Source organism: Entelurus aequoreus, linkage group LG08 (genome assembly GCF_033978785.1).
Source record: "Entelurus aequoreus isolate RoL-2023_Sb linkage group LG08, RoL_Eaeq_v1.1, whole genome shotgun sequence".
Classification (NCBI taxonomy): Eukaryota; Metazoa; Chordata; class Actinopteri; order Syngnathiformes; family Syngnathidae; genus Entelurus; species Entelurus aequoreus.
Window position 1 is genome coordinate 13,170,158 of NC_084738.1, and position 20,784 is coordinate 13,190,941.

The 20,784-nt window shown below is 39.7% G+C and overlaps 2 protein-coding genes across 3 annotated transcripts; one reads left to right on the forward strand and one right to left on the reverse strand.

The window, feature by feature from the left end:
• The first annotated feature begins 165 nt into the window (after positions 1-165).
• LOC133655434 (7-methylguanosine phosphate-specific 5'-nucleotidase-like) lies at positions 166-9,643 on the forward strand. 2 transcript variants are annotated; one of them, XM_062055612.1, is made up of 10 exons: positions 166-396; positions 554-640; positions 3,498-3,599; positions 3,675-3,744; positions 5,807-5,853; positions 6,396-6,481; positions 6,565-6,654; positions 6,749-6,911; positions 7,826-8,026; positions 8,093-9,643. In XM_062055612.1, exons 1-10 carry the CDS (start codon positions 337-339, stop codon positions 8,210-8,212), a joined length of 1,026 nt encoding a protein of 341 aa, XP_061911596.1. In that variant the 5' UTR covers positions 166-336; the 3' UTR covers positions 8,213-9,643. The 2 variants fall into 2 exon arrangements, with proteins under 2 accessions (XP_061911596.1, XP_061911597.1); XM_062055613.1 differs by having other exon boundaries at positions 563-640.
• Positions 9,565-19,400, reverse strand: fkbp10b (FKBP prolyl isomerase 10b). The gene is made up of 10 exons (XM_062055611.1): positions 19,198-19,400; positions 18,892-19,037; positions 16,397-16,586; positions 16,108-16,253; positions 15,833-16,022; positions 14,638-14,783; positions 14,371-14,560; positions 11,832-11,974; positions 11,607-11,770; positions 9,565-10,243 (listed from the first exon to the last, which is right to left on the reverse strand). The coding sequence occupies exons 1-10, from the start codon at positions 19,398-19,400 to the stop codon at positions 10,049-10,051; spliced, it is 1,713 nt and encodes a 570-aa protein (XP_061911595.1). The 3' UTR covers positions 9,565-10,048.
• Positions 19,401-20,784: the final 1,384 nt, after the last annotated feature.

The following is a 20,784-nucleotide window of genomic DNA, read 5'->3' on the forward strand; positions in this document are numbered from 1 at the left end:
TCATTCCTTTACTTGTTTTGTGAAATACAGTATTCGCTCAACCTGATTGGTGTTTGAAATTGTTGACATTTATTGAAAATGCCCTGCTTTTTGTGTACATTGTTCAATTAAAAAAAAAAAAAAAAAAGAGTCAACCGCTGGCCCAACGAGCCAATCCGAATCGCGACGAAGAGGCACGTGATCCCGGAAGAAACGTAATGCGGAAACTTTAAAGTACAAACAATTACATCCGGCTTACATGGCGCGTTGCACACTGTCAACGCTCCTGTTGAATTTAAATATGTTGCAATTTATCGTTGATATTGGCCTAAAGACACAGTTTGTTTTTTAAACGCAATGTTTGGGCTGAAACGAAGCAAACGTATCGCCAACAGCTCGGTGTTCTCGCTTAAAATGGTAAGTAACGGCTGACGTGACTATTTTTAGACGCCTAGCTTGTGTGCTAACCTACAAACTAAATGTCAGCACTTACCTTAGTATGTCGATATAATTGACAGTTAAGAACACATTACTCAAGAAACTAAATGTACTAAATTGACATAACGCAACACAGTGTTTGCAGGTGTATAAAATTCCATGGCTTTCCACACCGACGCGAACTCTTCTGGAAATGCACCCCCCGAATCCCTCCAAGATCGAGGTAAGGAATATAACACCATGTTACTTTATAAATGTCATTTCCACACATGTGTGTTGAAGGTATTACGTGTGGCTATTTCAATTTGTGCATTTACACGACACGCATTTTAAGTGAATTATGGTGAATTATATTTATATTGCGCTTTTACATGGTGAAACCCAATATCTAAGTTACATTTAAACTAGAGATGTCCGATAATGGCTTTTTTGCTGATATCCGATATTCCGATATTGTCCAACTCTTAACTACCGATTTCGATATCAACCGATACCGATATATACAGTCGTGGAATTTACACATTATTATGCCTAATTTTGTTGTGATGCATTAAAGTTAAGTTAAAGTACCAATGATTGTCACACACACACTAGGTGTGGTGAAATTTGTCCTCTGCATTTGACCCATCCCCTTGTTCACCCCCTGGGAGGTGAGGGGAGCAGTGGGCAGCAGCGGTGCCGCGCCCGGGAATCATTTTTGGTGATTTAACCCCCAATTCCAACCCTTGATGCTGAATGCCAAGCAGGGAGGTAATGGGTCCCATTTTTATAGTCTTTGGTATGACTCGGCCGGGGTTTGAACTCACAACCTACCGATCTCAGGGCTGACACTCTAAAACCACTAGGCCACTGAGTAGGTAGTAGGTAGTAAACAATGTAACAAGGTTTTCCATAATAAATCAACTCAAGTTATGGAAAAAAAATGCCAACATGGCACTGCCATATTTATTATTGAAGTCACAAAGTGCATTATTTTTTTTAACATGTCTCAAAACAGCAGCTTGGAATTTGGGACATGCTCTCCCTGAGAGAGCATGAGGAGGTTGAGGTGGGCGGGGTTGAGGTGGGGAGTGGGGGTTAGCGGGGGGTGTACATTGTAGCGTCCCGGAAGAGTTAGTGCTGCAAGGGGTTCTGGGTATTTGTTCTGTTGTGTTTATGTTGTGTTACGGTGCGGATGTTCTCCCGAAATGTGTTTTGTCATTCTTGTTTGGTGTGGGTTCACAGTGTGGCGCATATTTGTAACAGTGTTAAAGTTGTTTATACGGCCACCCTCAGTGTGACCTGTATGGCTGTTGACCAAGTATGCCTTGCATTCACTTGTGTGTGAAAAGCCGAAGGTATTATGTGATTGGGCCGGCACGTAAAGGCAGAGCCTTTAAGGTTTATTGGCGCTCTGTACTTCTCCCTACGTCCGTGTACATAGCGGCGTTTTAAAAAGTAATACATTTTACTTTTTGAAACCGATACCGATATTTTCCGATATTACATTTTAAAGCATTTATCGGCCGATAATATCGGACATCTCTAATTTAAACCAGTGTGGGTGGCACTGGGAGCAGGTGGGTAAAGTGTCTTCCCCAAGGACACAACGACAGTGACTAGGATGGCGGAAGCGGGGATCGAACCTGGAACCCTCAAGTTTCTGTCACGGCCACTCTACCAACCGAGCTATACCGACCCAAAGTGCGTAAATACGCGCAGTACCCGGATGTTGAGTGGTTGCATTTCACTAATAAAAAGGAGAGAAGAGAAAGCTGATTATTATTGCGATCGTCTTTTCCGGTGACAGTAATGGATTTGGAACAACACCATGCTGTCAAAATCCACTTTCTCAGAAATAGCTCTGTAAAAACCTAATTTGACATTTTTCTCTCCAAAATTGGGATTGCAATTCGATTTGCCATTTTTATATTTTATACATGTAAATTCATAAAACTGCAAAAATAACGGGTGAAGGAAGACGTTACTTTTAGATTGTCAGTCAACATATTCTCGTCTCAATGTGCCACACTTTAGAACAATATGCAACAATTTACTTTAAGAATATTTGGCTTTTAGCAGTCAGATTCAGAGCTTTTGTCTACATCATGCTCTTAAACTGAAGAAGCAATCGATAAAAACCATACAGTGTTTATATTGTTATCCATTTTCTACCGCTTCTGCCTTTTGGGGTCGCGGGGGGTGCTGGAGCCTATCTCAGCTGCATTCGGACGGACAAGTCGCCACCTCAACGCAGGGCCAACACAGACAACATACATAATAATGCAAATAACCATTTAAAAGGATATGCACCTATTTTTCATTACTGTAGAATAGTTTACTATTTTACTGTAATTGAAAGGTGAATAACTTAGTAATCCTAAATAAAAATCAAACAAAAAACTTTACTTAAAACTTAAATATTGAAAATCCTAAAGTTCCTTTTTTTTGCCCAGTTGGAAAAATTAGGTTAGATTTTGTCTTTATGTTGTTGTTGTTGCTATCACGTGATCACAACAATCTTGTGAGTTTGTCCATGTTGATGGGCTCACATCATCCAATTTGAAGCTGAAATGTCCCACAGCGGGACATTGGCTTTTGTCATCGTATTTTTTTCCTGCTAATTTTTGTTACTTGGCTGAACTTCTCAGTTGCGAGGCTCTCTGCTTCCTGCGTGTGTAAATCTGGCACTGTTGATCTCTGCCCGCCAAGCCAATGATTGTGAAAGAGTAAAAAGAGGGCTTACTGTGTTCAGTTCATTCTACTGCTAAATAAATGCGCTCATGTGCTGAGAGCAATGTGCAGAGTGAGATGTCTTTCTCCCTATTTGAAGCGAGAGACGAATAAACGTGAGGCTCATCGATTTTGATTGGTGAACACGTCTGTCACTCATATGCCAGTGAAGGCGGAGAAAAATGTGGTTGCATTATCGCACTAATGAAAACCTCAATGTCAATTGGATGTCGATTAATCGTGCAGTCCTACTCAGAAAAAAGTACACTGTAGTGTATAATATTGGTCTACATATTGAAGTGTGTCTCTCTTTGCTCTTGCATCTCTAAAAGTAAACTTTCCAAAACGAAATATGTTATTCACTTCAGGTTATCTCTGAGTTGAGTAAGAGCTCGGTGCTGATGAGGGAGCGTCGTCGAGTGGAGAAAAAGCTTCATGCCATGCGGCAAGAAGGCCCCGGCAATTTTCATGTGAGTCAACCGTCTTAAGCAATGTGACCTAAAAATATGGATACGTTGTTTGAACTTAATAGTTTGTTTCCTTAGGTTATTGCAGACTACGACATGACGCTGACCAGATTCGCCCACAATGGAAAGAGAGTCCCCACCACTCACAGTAAGGAAGAGAACTGTTGGCTGTCTTAGGCCATTTCCACACGAACACTTAATAAACGCGTACTTATCTCTGCATCTTGGCCTCTTATCCACACGCAAATTTTTGCAAACGCTGGCCAAGGTGAAGATTTCCAAAACTTTCTGCTCAGCTTATGGGCTTAAACTGAGACTTGTGCTCCTCTGATGACGTCACGGTCATGCGCTGTCATTTCCTAAGCTCAACAACACTGCCTTGCTAGCTTTAAACACACTGTAAGAGGACTTACTGTATGTTTAAACGTAAATATGCTGCTGTTTTCACTCAACATTGATTAAAAAAAAGTCCCATCACAATGGGCTTTGCGACACTCTGCTGTTTTGGAAACGATTGCTGTCAAACCTCCAGTTGATGGTAGAACTTTGACGAGCAGGACTTTTTGCTTTGTGTCATAAGGACACAAAGCAAAAAAATATTATCTCATGTTTTCAATCATTTTATTACCAACAGAGCATGAACCGACAACTTACGTGTGTTGGTTCCATTTGTGTAGATGGAGACAGGCGCGACGCATATGACGTGCTCGAGCAACTAAAGAAAAGCATGATAAAGCTTCCTTCTAGTTGTTAAAGACAATATCCAATTACCGGGTGCGACTTATACTCTGGAGCGACTTATGTGTGAAAATATTAACACATTACCGTAAAATACCAAATAATATTGTTTATCTCATTCACGTAAGAGACTAGGCGTATATCAGCAATCGTCACACACACGTCAACCAATACAAATTTGGCGGGGGTGGGTCATGGCAGAAGTGCATTGTGAGAGGAAAAAAAAGCTACCTGCTACTACTTCCGTACCTATGAAAATTGATCATTTCAACATTGGCGGTAACTTATAAAAACTGACAAGGGCTGAACAAAAATGGCACCGGAAAGGAAATCATATACTGCAGGTTACAAGCTGGAAGTAGTGAAATATGCAGAAGAAAATGGCAATCGAGCAGCAGAAAGAAAGTTTGGAGTAAGCGAGAAACTTGTAAGGGACTGGCGAAAAATTTCACCAAAAAATGCGACTTATACTCTAGTGCGACTTATATATGTTTTTTTCCTTCTTTATTATGCATTTTCGACCGGTGCGACTTATACTCCGGAGCGATTTATAATCCGAAAAATACGGTAATTGTCCATGTATCACTATATTGATTATTTTTTGTGCTATAATTCCACGGGGCACACCCACGTCCGTGTGCTCTAGGCACCTATTAACATTTGAGAGGTTTTCTTGTTCCTTGTTAGTGTGTGCAAATTTTATAAATAATGTACGCTTCACTGCAAATGTAATATATCACCGTGTTGTTGACTTGTGTTATAATGCAACAAGCTCTGGGTTTCAGCAGCACTTAAGCACTTTAAAAAATGATGCATAATGATCCCTAGTCTCTGTGAAAGCCCAGGCTTGCTTTAAGGTTAATGTACATGTCATTGTACGTCTAGTGCAGTGGTCCCCAACCACCGGGCCGTGGACCGAATGGTACCGGGCCGCACAAGAAATAAAAATAAAAAAATCATAATTTTTTAAAAAATTTTAAAAATTAAATCAACATAAAAAACACAATATATACATTATAAATCAATATAGATCAATACAGTCTGCAGGGATACAGTCCGTAAGCACACATGATTGTATTTCTTTATGACAAAAAAAAAAAAAAGCATACACCCCCCTTTTCGGTCCGTGGGACAAATTTTCAAGCGTTGACCGGTCCGCAGCTACAAAAAGGTTGGGGACCACTGGTCTAGTGTATCAAACATTGCAATAACAAAGGTGTAATACCACCAAGTCAGCTTTCACTGCTTTTCCAGGCTTCTGATTGGACGGAATGTGCATGACAGCAGGTGTATGCATTTGTTTGTAGACATAGACAGTTCTGAAACTACACTCGTGTAGATGGACATTGTTTTAACCCTGCATATGCCTTTTTGAAACTATTCGTGTTTGTGTAGACATGGCCTTAACATAAATTGGACAAAGCGCACCCGCATTTGCCTTCATGAGTTTACTGTATTATTTTCTTCTGTAGACATCCTGGACAGCCCGCTGTTGGTTAATAAAGAATGTGGCAAAAAGGTAAATGGGCCAAATTCAGTTAGATTAGCATTACCTTAAAACGTATTTTATGAAAAAGTATTAAATGATATTGTACCTTGTATTAACCTTAAAACATTGATTAATAACTAAAACCATTTTTATATTAAAAAGATTGTCTTTAGCTAAAATAAAAAATGCTCTAAAACATCATTTAAAAAAAATACCTTAATGGTTTTTTTCCCGGTATTTTGTTTAGCATCGGAAACAAATTTAAATCTGTTGGATGTTAAAAGAATACAATACTTTATTAAACTTTGTAATACTTACAAATATAATTATAATATATTTGTATTATTTTATTTATCAATAGGTTGACATATTTTTTTGTTTTTTGGCTCAGCATGAAAAAAAAAAAAATAGCACAGTCTCTCAGTTTGGAACAAATAAATAATACAAGATGAGAGCTTTTTAAAAAAAAATAAATCTATTCTTAATATTTTACTACATCATGTTGTGAGAAAAGAACAACTTGACACACATTTAAATTTTTTTATTAATGTTGACATTCTTGCCTAATCCAGATGAGGGAGCTGTTGAGCACTTATTATCCAATAGAGATTGATGCTAGCCTGACTGTTGAGGAGAAGCTGCCCTTCATGGTGGAGTGGTAGGTGGAAAATCCCTCACAAGAGAAAAGTGCTATTTGTATAATATTAAGGTGGTATTGGAATGTTCATTGTCTTTATGAAGGTGGACGAAGGTTCACCGGCTGCTGGTTGAGCAGAAGATCAGGAAGGATCTTCTTGCTCAAGCTGTCAGGGAGTCTTCTTCAATGCTGAGGTAAGAATAACATCGGACCAATAAGACAACCTTTCATGTTTTCCATTCCCTGCATGTTTCTCATTTCTAGTCATGATGTCTAACATGTCTTCAGGGACGGCTACAAAGTCTTCTTTGACTGTCTGGCTGATGAGAACATTCCTCTGCTGATCTTCTCTGGCGGTGTTGGAGATGTCCTGGAGGAAATGATCCGCCAGCACCGCGTCTTCCATCCAAACATCCACGTCATTTCCAACTACATGGACTTTGACAACTCTGTGAGTTGTAGCACCAGAAATACAACATTGAGCATCAGCTATTAATCCAATACAACAAACCACATAAAAAAGCTGCATATTTTGGTACAGTTCAGTTGGTTCATTTATTAAGCTAAAACCACCCTAGTTCATCAAAGTGTTGTACAGACAAAGCACATTAGAAAAGAGTGCAAAACTGTGTCAAAGGAACATTTTTAACACAGTAGGATGAAACACAAATACCTACTAGAATAGCAATTGTAACTTGAAATAACTGCAAACAAGATAACACATTAAAATTATGAAATATTTTTAATTAAATAAAATATATAAAAATGTTACTATGTTCAGGGGGACAAAATATTAGAAACAGCACTCAGTATAAAAGTCTGTCCTACTCTACAACTACCATGATCAATTAATTTAATCAACAGCCCCCATAATTTAAATGCATTCTCTTATCATTGATTGTTGTATAGCAGGCATAGTGAAAATTGCCAGCTGGAATCTCTGAGACACTCACAGAATGCATCTGTGCTAGCGCATGGCCCTCTTGGTAATTGACGGTAAAGTCACTCCGGTGGTAGCCTCGTTAAGCGTTGACATTGCTGGTTTGACTCAAGACTAAGTTCTAATTCTGTGACAGAAATTAATGGTGGACTTGTTTATTCGCTAAAGTGTGTTGCTAATTTGCTAGCTGGCGTACAAAGCTAGGGAATTGCGCCTCAGTGCGGAAGAGTCAAACCTGGTCTTGGTGAAGTACTTGGCACTTTATTGTAAAATTAGAAGCTGTAATGTGTTTTTAATATCGAAGTTAGCATATCGGCGGTCATCGTGCTTAACAGTATGCAATTATAAGGGTAGCCTGAAACATATGGGCTTTATACTAAAAATCATTATTGAAGATGAGTGTTTTAAGTTACGTTGTCCATTAGGGTGTTCTGCGAGCATTCAAAGGTCCGCTGATTCACACCTTCAACAAGAGTCAAGGTGCGCAGTCGCACGCCGCCCGCTTCCCAGAACTCCATGCCCACCCCAACGTGCTGCTGCTGGGAGACTCCCTGGGGGACCTCAACATGGCGGCAGGGGTGCCCGCGCCTCGCAACATCCTCACTTTAGGCTTCCTCAATGACCAGGTGAGACCACAATGCACCCCAATTAGCATGTACATGTACACTTACTAAGATGTTCGTTTCCCTCAGGTGGAGGAGAGGAGGGAGTCCTACATGAACTCTTTTGACATTGTGCTGGTGAAGGATGAGACGATGGACATCCCCAACTCCATCCTCAGGTTTTTGACGTCATCTGGAGCCAACAAGTAAGACTGACAGGACTATTTTTATCGCTTTTCGCATGGAATACCTCCCTCTGACCTCAGGAGACATTTGGACCCGTATTCTTTAAGACTCTGAGAACCCTGTCAGAGAGCTCCTAACTCAACATAAAACATCTTTGCTTAGGACTGATACCAGAACATTCTCAGAGAACTCTTAGCAAGGAATGGACAGAAACTTCTACAGTGTCTTGATGAGGAATTGTGGTTGACCCCTTTGCTAGGTATTAGTCATCATTTCAAAAGCTGTGATTGGTTGATCTAAAAGCTAGATAAAAACATTTACTTATGGTGATAATGGACCCTCAAATCGATAAACTTAATCAGACTTAATCTTAATCAAAGACTGTGTAATTGTAAATAATATTTCACATAAAAGAAAATATCTGTTAAATGAATTGTAAGCTATACTTTACAATTATTCTACGAATGCATGAAAACTTAGGCCCTTTTGCTAGTTATATTTATTAGCTCAAAAATAATTGCCATGCTGGTATTTTTTGCACTTTCAACATTTCAACTCAATTTGGCATTTAGGAGGGTAAAATGGCTCAACTTTCATCATTGCTGACCGGCCTGTAAGAAGTGGTGTTGATTGGCTTTCATTTATGGTGGAGTTGCATTGGAGAAGTAAGTTCATCTCCATTTTTTTTTACTTTGCTTCGGGAACTCACAAGTCAGTGTTTTTCAACCTTTTTTGAGCCAAGTCGCATTTTTTTCAGAGAAAGTCACAAAATGAAACTCAATAGTCTATATTGACAATAGAAAGTTGTTCTCATAAAATACCTGACACAATTGTTCAATATGAATTTCAAACCATAAAGATCCATCCATTCATCACTGATTATCTTGTCTCAAAGTAGGCCTACAAAGCAATTAGCTACCTGCTGCCACCTACTGATATGGAAGAGTATTTCATGGTTACTATGCCGATCTCAACAAAGGCACATATGTGGATTATAATTATCCATCCATCCATTTTCTACCTCTTGTTTCAAGCTAAGACTCCATTCAAATGTTTAGAATCACTTTACTACAAATGTGTTCTTGCTGAGACTGTTTGGATTAAGTGTACACGGGTACTTTTTCCCTGATTTTAGACTCCTTTATACATTGTCTATAAATATTAACGTATGGATTGTTATATTGTATTGTTGTACAAGGGTGATCTGGTGCGCAACAACTTACCATGCTTGCGTAGAAGTTCTATATTGTTGCAAATGTTAGTAATTCTCAGTTACTGCTTTGAAAGACATGTTTTTGAGCCTAAAAATGTAAAAGTTGAACTTTACTATACACTTTATTAGGTACAACTGCACGGTCCAGTATAAACAAAAATGTATTATATAATGTCTTAACCAGATATTGTATAAGTGTCTCTTATAAAATGACTAGTGAATTGATATTACATTCAAAACAACTCTTTCCAGGTAAACAGTTACCATTTTTGAAATTTATTTGTAAAAACAGTAAAAAAAATTTTTTAAAAATTGGTATTGATACAACCAAAATGTTAAAAGTGTGCCTAAAATGTTTATTTTTTTAAACACAATTGGCAATACACGTTTTTTTTCATAGGACATTGGTACTGGTGGTGTAATGAGTCCCAATGGTACTGGTCTTACATTGATTCGCATTTGTGACGGTGTGGCTTTTTTTGTTGACCATGTTTCAAATCAGGATGCTTTGTTTAGTCCTAAAAAACACAACAGATCCATTCTCTCTCAGCTAAAGTTACACACACATATATATATATATTAAAACAGTTTGTGTCCTTGGAGTGTTGACTTTTTGTCCCTGAGACAAGAGAGACTCATCACGGCCATCACAACTCGTCGTGCTGAGCCTCTTCCCGCTCTTTGTCCTCGTCCACCTTAAGCTTGAGCTCGTCTGCTGTAATGCGTCCGTCTTTGTTGCGGTCCTGGTTGGAGAACATGTCGACGATGACTTCGTCGGCCGTCATCCCAGGCTTCATGCGACCTTTGCCTTCCAATACCTGGAGCTTGATAAAGTTGCCAAACTGTGGACCACAACATAATGTGACATTACTTTTCAGTGTGATTTTACATTCAATGCCCCACACTCGTTTAGACGTGTATGTAAAACATTTGCCGCAGTAGACTTTTTTTGTTTTGCATAACAAAGCTGTTTTTCCTCCTAAAATATGTACCTGACAAAAATGTCCACTGTAAAGGACACTGGTTCTCAAATATGGTCTAGTGGTGGCGTCTGTCTGCTACTAGCAAACAGTATCAGATTTACAATCTAAACTCTGATATAAGACACAAGCAGTCCTACTTGCACAAAGCTTGACGGCCAGTTAACTAAATGTGTGCCAATTAGCACATAATGTTGGTCTTGTATTTTAGTGAAGTTTACAAAAGGTAAACATACTAGGCTAAGTGATAAAACATCAATTAAAAAATGTTTGATAAAATGTTTTTTTTCCTCGTTGGAAGAAACTGGAAGTTACAAAACAAGATCGGATGGATGAACAAAGCACGCGTTCTCTGGTAACCAAACAACGCAGGAAGTGATCACTGACTTTTTAATTTAAATTTTCCTGAAGGAATCAATAAAGTATGATCCATCTATCTGATCAGTGGGAGTGACAAACTAACAGCCAGTCAGGTAACAGTATTAACTGTGTCTGTGTTTACTAACAAGACATCATTGCGGAGCCGAAGTCGAGTTTCTTAACATGGAGATATTCTCACTACTTTTCTTTTGTCAAGCACAAAGAAAAGAAAATTTTAGTTAAATGTAAGTTGTGTCTTGGATCAAAGATCCTATCTACTGCCCAAAACAGCAATTCAAATCTGCTGAAACATCTACAAAAGCAACATGCTTCGACAAAGCTATTAAGACACAGACTCCGACGCCACATCACCTCCACCTGAGCAACAGCAGCCGGATTTTAACGGAGGGATGCTAGCCAGGACAACGTTGATACAAAAAATGTAAATATTGGGCAAAAGTTCAACATCCAATGTGAAACTATTCTGTGATGTAAACTCATCCATCCATCCATTTTCTACCGCTTGTCCCTTTTGGGGTCATTAGATGCAAAATGAGATGGCAAGCCTTTATTTTTAATAATTTAGATGACCACGGGTGACAATCAAATTTTCTGAGATTTTCAATGCAAGGTTTTCATAAGCTGCCATAAATATCCAAATATATTGTTGCATATTGCAAGCCTATGTAATATATTAGTTTCACCTTGTAAATATAATTGCAAGATAGACTCATTTTGATTTTCACCTGTACAGTATCGGATAATATAGGTAGGATCCCATCGGAAGTGAAAATGTTGTATTGGGTCAACCCACCATGTGACCTTTTGCTTAGACACACTGTTACTTTTTTTGATGTCAACATACCTCCTCTTCTGGGACTTCCCCGTCCTTGTTGATGTCCAGCGCCTCGAAGAGTTCAGTGGGCGTGTCATCCAGCCACACAAACAGGTAACCAGGCGGCACGCCCTTCTCGAAGCTCGCCATTTCCACGTCAAAGACCAGCACGGCGCTGCTGGGCACGCCGGTGGCTGCAAACGTCACGTCAACACTCTGCTTTCCGTCATGTTTGGCATTTAGGGCAGCGCTCACCTCCTTTTTCTCCGTGGCCCAAGTGAGGGGGAACGGTCACCAGCCTCCTTTCCCCCATGCACATGCCGCGCAGACCCTCATCCAGACCGTCAATCACCTTGTCCGAGCCCAGGACCGCATCCTGCAAGGTCTCGTAGTCGTGTCTGACAAGCGAGGGGACACACGGCGTCATGGCTCAGACTCAATTCTGTAAGTTTTGCATTTAATGGAATGATCACCATCTGGCAAAGTTCACCAGTAACTACTTGTAACAAAATATCAACTCACCTCATTTTTTTACAGCATGATAAGAAATTGTTAACTAAACGGTGTCAATGTCCTATGGCAGTGGTGCGCAAACTTTTTTCTACTACATACTCAGAAACACTTGGCTCTCCAAGTACCACCATAATGACCAACAAAAAAATACAGTAGCATAGCAGGCCTAAATATTCATTTAAACAAGTTAGATTTTATTTAACCGGCATATTTGTATTTTTGGCCACTGTAACATTACACAGAATTTGAACTGTCACACTGTTTGAATATTTAAAACAGTGATTCTTTGGCATACCACTAGATGGCGCCCGACTACCACTAATGTTGCGTGTATCACAGTTTGAGAATGACTGTCTTATGGCACAACAGAAAAGATATCAAGTGACCAGGCTTTGGCCAGATGACCTTCCAGGTTATTAGTTGTTTGTCCATTAGCAGGTCAGAGTGACCCATTTTAAGGGTTTTAAACTTTCTTAAGCAGTAATCTTGCAAGCTAACTAAATAAGTGAATGCAACACAAAATGTTGAAAGAGCCATAAAAATTGGACCCATTACCTCCCTGCTTGGCACTCAGCATTAAGGGTTGGAATTGGGGGTTAAATCACCAAAAATGATTCCCGGGCGCGACACTGCTGCTGCCCACTGCTCCCCTCACCTCCCAGGGGGTGAACAAGGGGATGGGTCAAATGCAGAGTACAAATTTCACCACACCTAGTGTGTGTGTGACAATCATTGGTACTTTAACTTTAATATTGGACCAAAAATAAAAATCTGCCTGGAGCTGCAAAAAATGTAAAGGCTTATGTAAGTGTTACAATGAAGGCAACACATGATGTAAGTGTCTATATTAGCCTACTATCAAAATGACTATGTGTCGCAGGCTGATGCAAATCTTCGTTGAGAGAAATGTTGAAATGTAATATTTATTCTACACATTTTTACAACATTGGAAAACATTACTAAAACAGAGGCTTCTCAGAGGGTGTGATAACTCCTGGAAATTACTGGCTTAGAATGGCCAAAGGTAAAGATGTGTGTGTTCAAGATGAAGGACACAAACTACAAATAAAATTACTTCAAATATACCTACAAGTGAGGCATAATGATGCATTATGTACATACTTGCCAACATTGAGACCTACAATATCGGGAGGTGGGGGGTAGGGGGGGGGCGGGGTTGGGGGCGTGGTTATTTACAGCTAGAATTCACCAACTCGAGTATTTCATATATATATATATATATATATATATATATATATATATATATATATATATATATATATATATATAAAATACTTGACTTTCAGTGAATTCTAGCTATATATATATATATATATATATTTTATTTACATAAAAGAAATACTTGAGTTATCTATCCATTAGATGGCAGTATTGTCCTGTTTAACTTCTCTGTTCATGACTGAAAAATCATTTCGGCCACCGTGTTCAATGGAGAAGTCTGTTCTACATATTTACAGGCAACATACACCTTCCCCTTCGAACTGTCCTGGATGAACTGAAATTCTTGTTTCCATTCGGAACTTGCAAGCGTATTTATATTGTGGGAAAGCGGACGTGAGAACAGGCTGTCCCCACTCAGTCTCAGGTCCGCATTGAGCTGGAGGGGGCGTGGCCTCCAGCTCCGGCTGAATACCGGGAGTTTGTCGGGAGAAAATCTCTGCCGGGAGGTTGTCGGGAGAGGCGCTGAATAACGGGATTCTCCCGCTAAAAACGGGAGTGTTGGCAAGTATGATTATGTACATACAGCTGGCATAAATAGCATGTTAGCATTGATTAGTTTGCAGTCATGCAGTGACCAAATATGTCTGATTAGCACTCCACACAAGTCAATAACATCAACAAAGCTCACCTTTGTGCATTCACGCACAGCATAAAACGTTTGGTGGACAAATAGAGACAAAGAAGTATAAGCATAAAACACGCCTTTCTGTGGCAGCATCAAGGAAAGTTGTACATGCAAACAAACTACGGTGCGTTCAAGGACTAAATGAGGACAAAATGGCACGCGCCAAATACTCATCAGTGAAGCATGTTTAATGTGAACAGTGGGATTTCTAATTAGGAAGGTTTGTGTCATGTTTGTCCTCCTACAGAAACCATATTAAAACAAAAAATATATATTTTTCCTCGTCTTTTTCCGTTTTCATAAATTTTTTAAAAAACTCCAGGGAGCCACTAGTGGCACTAAAGAGCTGCTTGTGGCTCGAAAGCTGCGCGTTGCCGACCCCCGAGAGGTTAAAAAAAAAAGGAGTTTACTTACGAGGAGAAGAGTCGTGTGCCGTCCACCAGGGTGCAGTTGTAGTGGTAGCGGACCAGGTCGTTGGTGGCCGTGGTTTCATTGCAAACGTCGGGCCTGTGAAGGACCTGGATGTCCACTTTGTCGCTCGGGTTGTGGAAGTCGATGATGTGAAGGTCAAAGAGCAGCACGGCGGACGGCGGGATCACGTCACCTGTGGAAGATTTGTCATTGCCATGGCAACTTGGGAAAATAAGCCACCATCATATGTGTTAAAAGTAGAGCGCGTACCTGCTCCACCTTCTCCGTACGCCAGGTGTGGCGGGATGACCACCCTCCTACGCTCGCCCATGCAGACCCCCAGCAGCGCCTGGTCCATGCCTGCTATCACGTAGCCCATCCCGATGTAGGTGTTGTACGTGCTGTTCCTCTGGTAGCTGCTCACATTAAGTCATACATGTCGGCTCACTTTTTTACACTCACAACAAAAGAAAAGAGCAGCTTACAAAAAAAAGTGTTTCTACTTGAGCAACCCTAAACCCTACCGTATTTTTCGGAGTATAAGTCGCTCCGGAGTATAAGTCGCATTTTTTGGGGAAATTTATTTGATAAAACCCAACACCAAGAATAGACATTTGAAAGGCAATTTAAAATAAAGAATAGTGAACAACAGGCTAAATAAGTGTACGTTATATGAGGCATAAATAACCAACTGAGAACGTGCCTGGTATGTTAACGTAACATATTATGGTAAGAGTCATTCAAATAACTATAACATATAGAACATGCTATACGTTTACCAAACAATCTGTCACTCCTAATCGCTAAATCCCATGAAATCTTATACGTCTAGTCTCTTACGTGAATGAGCTAAATAATATTATTTGATATTTTACGGTAATGTGTTAATAATTTCACACATAAGTCGCTCCTGAGTATAAGTCGCACCGCCGGCCAAACTATGAAAAAAACTGCGACTTATAGTCCGAAAAATACGGTATACAGTAGTTGTCTATTGATTATTTCTTTCATTTTGAATCATTGAAATTTGTTACGTCAGATGTCTTGATATAAAGTTTTTATTATTTTTTATGTTTTTTCTTATGCTTTGTAAAAACTTTTTATAAAAGGGAAAATGCAAAATATGCAATATATCTTTAAAAAAAATACGTTTAGTGGACAAATAATAAATACAAAAATTACCACACGTAGCCTAAAGTGAAATTTTAAAAAGATTGTGAATTAAATAAATAATTTTTGGTCGCAGGGAACAAATGTGTCGGTTTTTGGTAAAGTTAAAGTACCAATGATTGTCTCACACACACACCAGGTGTGGTGAAATTTGTCCTCTGCATTTGACCCATCCCCTTGTTCCACCCCCTGGGAGGTGAGGGGAGCAGTAGGCAGCAGCGGTGCCGCGCCCGGGAATCATTTTTGGTGATATAACCCCCAATTAATTGTGGGAGCAAGTGGACCGCCAGCTCACCTGGTGTCGAAGGTAACGCCATTCAGGAAGCTCCCATTGTAGTGGTAGCGGATGTAATCCCCTGAGATGGTCTTGCGCGTGCACGACTCGGGCACCACCTGCTTCTCAATGGTGAGGTTGTCTTTGGGGTTGTGAACGTCCACCAGCAGGACGTCAAACACCAGCGTGGCCTGAGGGGGGATCTCCACTCCTGGTGAGCCAGGAACAACCAAAATGTCAGTCAGATAAGAGTGAAAAAGAGCGGAGGTTTTTTTTTTAAATTCCTCATCCACTACCTGAGCCTTTTTCTCCGTATGCCTTAAAGGGCGGGATGACAATGTTCCTGATCTCACCCACACACATGCCCAGCAGGCCCTCATCCATGCCCTTAATCAGCCAGCCCTCGCCCACCAGCGAGTCGCGGGTCTGCTTCCTGACGAAGCTGCGTAGGGCTCATACAAGAGCAAAGTCAAACACAGAACAGAACACACACCTGCACGACAGAACACACACACGAGCGTCAATCAACCTTCCCAAGTCTGGAGACCTTCAGTTTTGTTTTTTTTAAAACATGACGACAATCACCTGGAGTCAAAGGTGGTGCCGTCCAGCAGGGTGCCGTTGTAGTGATAACGCACAAAGTCGGTGCGCATCACCGAGCGCTTGCAGTCCTTGGGGGTGGTGATGGTTTTGGTCACCACCAGATCTGCTCGGTTCCACAAGTCCAAGAGGTGGATGTGGAACACCAGCGTGGTGTCAGGGGGGACCACGTCACCTGCAAAACATTTGCATCATTTATACTACACAACTGGACTTGGCAGCTTGAATTAAAGAGCTGCTCCAACCCCGAAAACATCCTGGGGACATTTTGCACCTTCCAAGACATTTCAGTTGATTAAAAAGAAATATAGAAGAGTCACTACAAGTGTTCCTCATGCCAAAAAATGTCTACATGAAAATGCCATATTTGCTTGCATGCTAAGTCAACATATTCTAATGTAATAATTGAAAAATGTAATATGGACTACTGACTTTACAGATGTCATGTGCTACTTTGTTCCCATTCAAAGCATGCAGCAAAAGTTCCTTGCTTTGCTACTGAAACGTTGCTATTGATGTTGGATAATGGCGGACCTAATATGTAAAGAAAGGCTGCAGCTATCGATTATTTTAGTAATCGAGTACACTGTTGATTAGAGATGTCCGATAATGGCTTTTTTGCCGTTATCCGTTATTGTCCAACTCTTAATTACTGATTCCGATATCAACCGATATATACAGTCGTGGAATTAACACATTATTATGCCTAGTTTTGTTGTGATGCCCCGCTGGATGCATTAAACAATGTAACAAGGTTTTCCAAAATAAATCAACCGAAGTTATGGAAAAAAATGCCAACATGGCACTGCCATATTTATTATTGAAGTCACAAAGTGCATTATTTTTTTTAACATGCCTCAAAACAGCAGCTTGGAATTTGGGACATGCTCTCCCTGAGAGAGCATGAGGAGGTTGAGGTGGGCGGGGTTGAGGTGGGGTGGTGTAGCGTCCCAGAAGAGTTAGTGCTGCAAGGGGTTCTGGGTATTTGTTCTGTTGTGTTTATGTTGTGTTACGGTGCGGATGTTCTCCCAAAATGTGTTTGTCATTCTTGTTTGGTGTGGGTTCACAGTGTGGCGCATATTTGTAACAGTGTTAAAGTTGTTTATACGGACACCCTCAGTGTGACCTGTATGGCTGTTGACCAAGTATGCCTTGCATTCACTTGTGTGCGTGAAAAGCCATAGATATTATGTAATTGGGCCGACACGCAAAGGCAGTGCCTTTAAGGTTTATTGGCGCTCTGTACTTCTCCCTCCGTACAGCGGCGTTTTAAAGAGTCATACATTTTACTTTTTGAAACCGATACCGATAATTTTGAAACCAATACCGATAATTTCCGATATTACATTTTAAAGCATTTATCGGCCAATAATATCGGCAGCCCGATATTATCGGACATCTCTACTGTTGATTAGTTTGTTCGATTAATTGCATATAACACTTTATAGACTCGATGTGTATTTCAAGGAAAATAGTTGAAATAAACAAAAAATAATAATAATTGCACATCATCAACATTAACCTTGAATTGTTAAATATGTGCATTAATATATTAATTAATTGGAAAAACGTTTCGCTGCCACACAGATCAGGCATCCACACACCAACGCTCTCATGTGCGCTCACTCTATTGTGGCGGTCGTGCAGAAACTATGTCCGCATTTTTAAAGTTCCAGGCACTCCACGCAGTCCAGAATTTATACATTTTTAATAGGCACACTCAATCGATAAATTGAAGCAATAGAACATAAGTCTAAGCTTTTTTTAAAATCGAATTAATTGATTAATCATTGCAGCCTAATGTAAATGATTCAATTATATTTTTATTTACCGGTAAGTTGTTTTTTTTTATCAAAAAAATGTTTTACTCACCTTTAAAAAGTTAAAACCCATATGGATTTTTGGGGCCAAAATGGTGTTAAAATATTGACTCGGTTAAAGTAGAAACTAATATTTATACTGTATGAAATTTTTTCACAGTAGTTTTTGGGAGCTTTAAACGTGACAGCAAAAAAAAATGTTTCTGCTTCTTATTAACCCATTGTGGCACCTAATATTAATAATACTAAACTGTCTCTTAAAGTGTATTTAATGGGAACAAAAAGGGGAAGTTATATAAAAATACTGGACTATAAAACGATGAAACACCAACGATAAATAATTTTTTTTTAAAGATTTAATTGTTGAAAGTGGTAAATACTTTTGGGAAGCTGACATTGCTGTTGTAAAATTTCACATATGACACACAATGACAAAAACAATGTATTTTATTTTTGCAAAATGATTTCAAGATGGATGAAGCTGCAATTTACCAACTTGTCCACTAGAGGGTAACAACTATTGATATAATGGATCCAATTGATGTCTAGTTGGATACATTGCGGTTATATGAAAGAGTTTAAAGAGATAGTTTTTACTTTAAAAAAATATTTTATTTAAATTTTTTTTTAATATTTCTTATTTATTTTATGTTTGCTTACCTGCGCCTTCGCTGCCATAAGCCAGGTGAGGTGGCACGGTGACGGTCCTCCGCTCGTTGACACACATGCCCAGAATACCTTTCTCTAAGCCGGCAATGAGGCGACCCTCCCCGAGGAGGCCCACCTTAGCGGCTCCTCGTTGTTGGCTGAGAAAAAAAAAAAAAAAAAAAAAAAGATGAGAAAAGTTTATACGTGTCAAGTCCCTGCAAGAAAAAGTGACGCAACGACGCCCCCTAGCGCACCAAACTTAAAATCGCCAGATTTAATCTAAGACTTTAAAAGGAGAAAAAAAATGGATGCTCTTACCTTGAATCGAAGGTTTTCCCGTCGACAAAAGTGGCGTTGAAATGGTACCGAACCTGATCTCCATTTTGTGCGAGTCGTGTGCAGTGTGGGGGGATAGAGTGCGCGTCCACGACTACATCTCCCACCGGACTGGGGTTGCACTTCGCCGCGGAGAAAAGCAGCAGCAGGAGGAAGGAGGAGGAGGCGATGCAACACGCAAACATTTTGTTCAACAATCAAAAAAGTCTTTTAAGAAACAAAGATGGACTTGCGAGCTGCAGCTGGGGCCTTGTGGATGTGCGATGCGGACGTGGACAAACTCTCGTTGGCTCCTCTGCCTGCAGCGATTCCCAGAGAAGGAATGTCGGAGGTTTTGGGGAGTGGGGTAGGGAAGCGCTACTCGTCAAGGTAGCGGCAATTGGGAGAACACTGCACTTCCGCTTAAGCGCTACGACTTCCGTTATTGTCACCCGTAAGCGACGTTAAAACACATTTCAATGGCTTGACGGCGTGTGTCAAACGTGTCAGAAAATTAAAAACGCACTTCCAAGTTTAATGGCTCACCCGTACAACTGTATTCTCGTTGTATGGACTTTTATTTTGAAATGTTTCTGAATAAAAAGCCACTGATCTCTTCGTAAAGTGCTGCCTAAAAACGTGTTATACGTTCTTTTTACAACTTTGTGGTGAACAAGCTAGAGAGCTCAAAATGGTCAATTAGAACAACACATTAGTAAAAAGAATTTTTCTTGTTACAGCATTTAAGCACTTAAAAAGCATACAACATTTTCATTTCACTGAGTGCGTTTTTTAAGTGTATACATGCTTCTTCTACTTTGCGTTTAATTGCATATAATCGACTAATTTATTAATAGCTGAATTGCATCACCTGTACCAGTCAATGTCACTTAAATATGTCTGCGTGTATGTTAATATGCAGTTATGTATTTACATTTAATTCAAACACCATGCTCAGTGTCAAATTGTCAATACATTTATACCTTATAACTTTTTCCCCTGCCACTTATGCCCTTTAATGCAAAATGAATGAATACCGTATTTTTCGGACTATAAGTCGCAGTTTTTTTCATAGTTTGGCCGGGGGTGCGACTTATGCTCAGGAGCGACTTATGTGTGAAATTATTAACACATTACTGTAAAACATCAAATAATATTATTTAGCTCATTCACGTAAGAGACTAGACGTATAAGATTTCATGGGATTTAGCAATTAGGAGTGACAGATTGTTTGGTAAACGTATAGCATGTTCTATATGTTATAGTTATTTGAATGACTCTTACCATAATATGTTACGTTAACATACCAGGCACGTTCTAAGTTGGTTATTTATGCCTCATATAACGTACACTTATTCAGCCTGTTGTTCACTATTCTTTATTTGTTTTAAATTGCCTTTCAAACGTCTATTCTTGGTGTTGGGTTTTATCAAATAAATTTCCCCAAAAAATGCGACTTATGTTTTTTTCCTTCTTTATTAGGCATTTTCGGCCGGGTGCGACTTATACTCCGAAAAATACGGTATACCGTTAATATACAATTCTGCAGGAGAGCAAGAGCACCATTCAGAAACACACAGGCCACTTCAT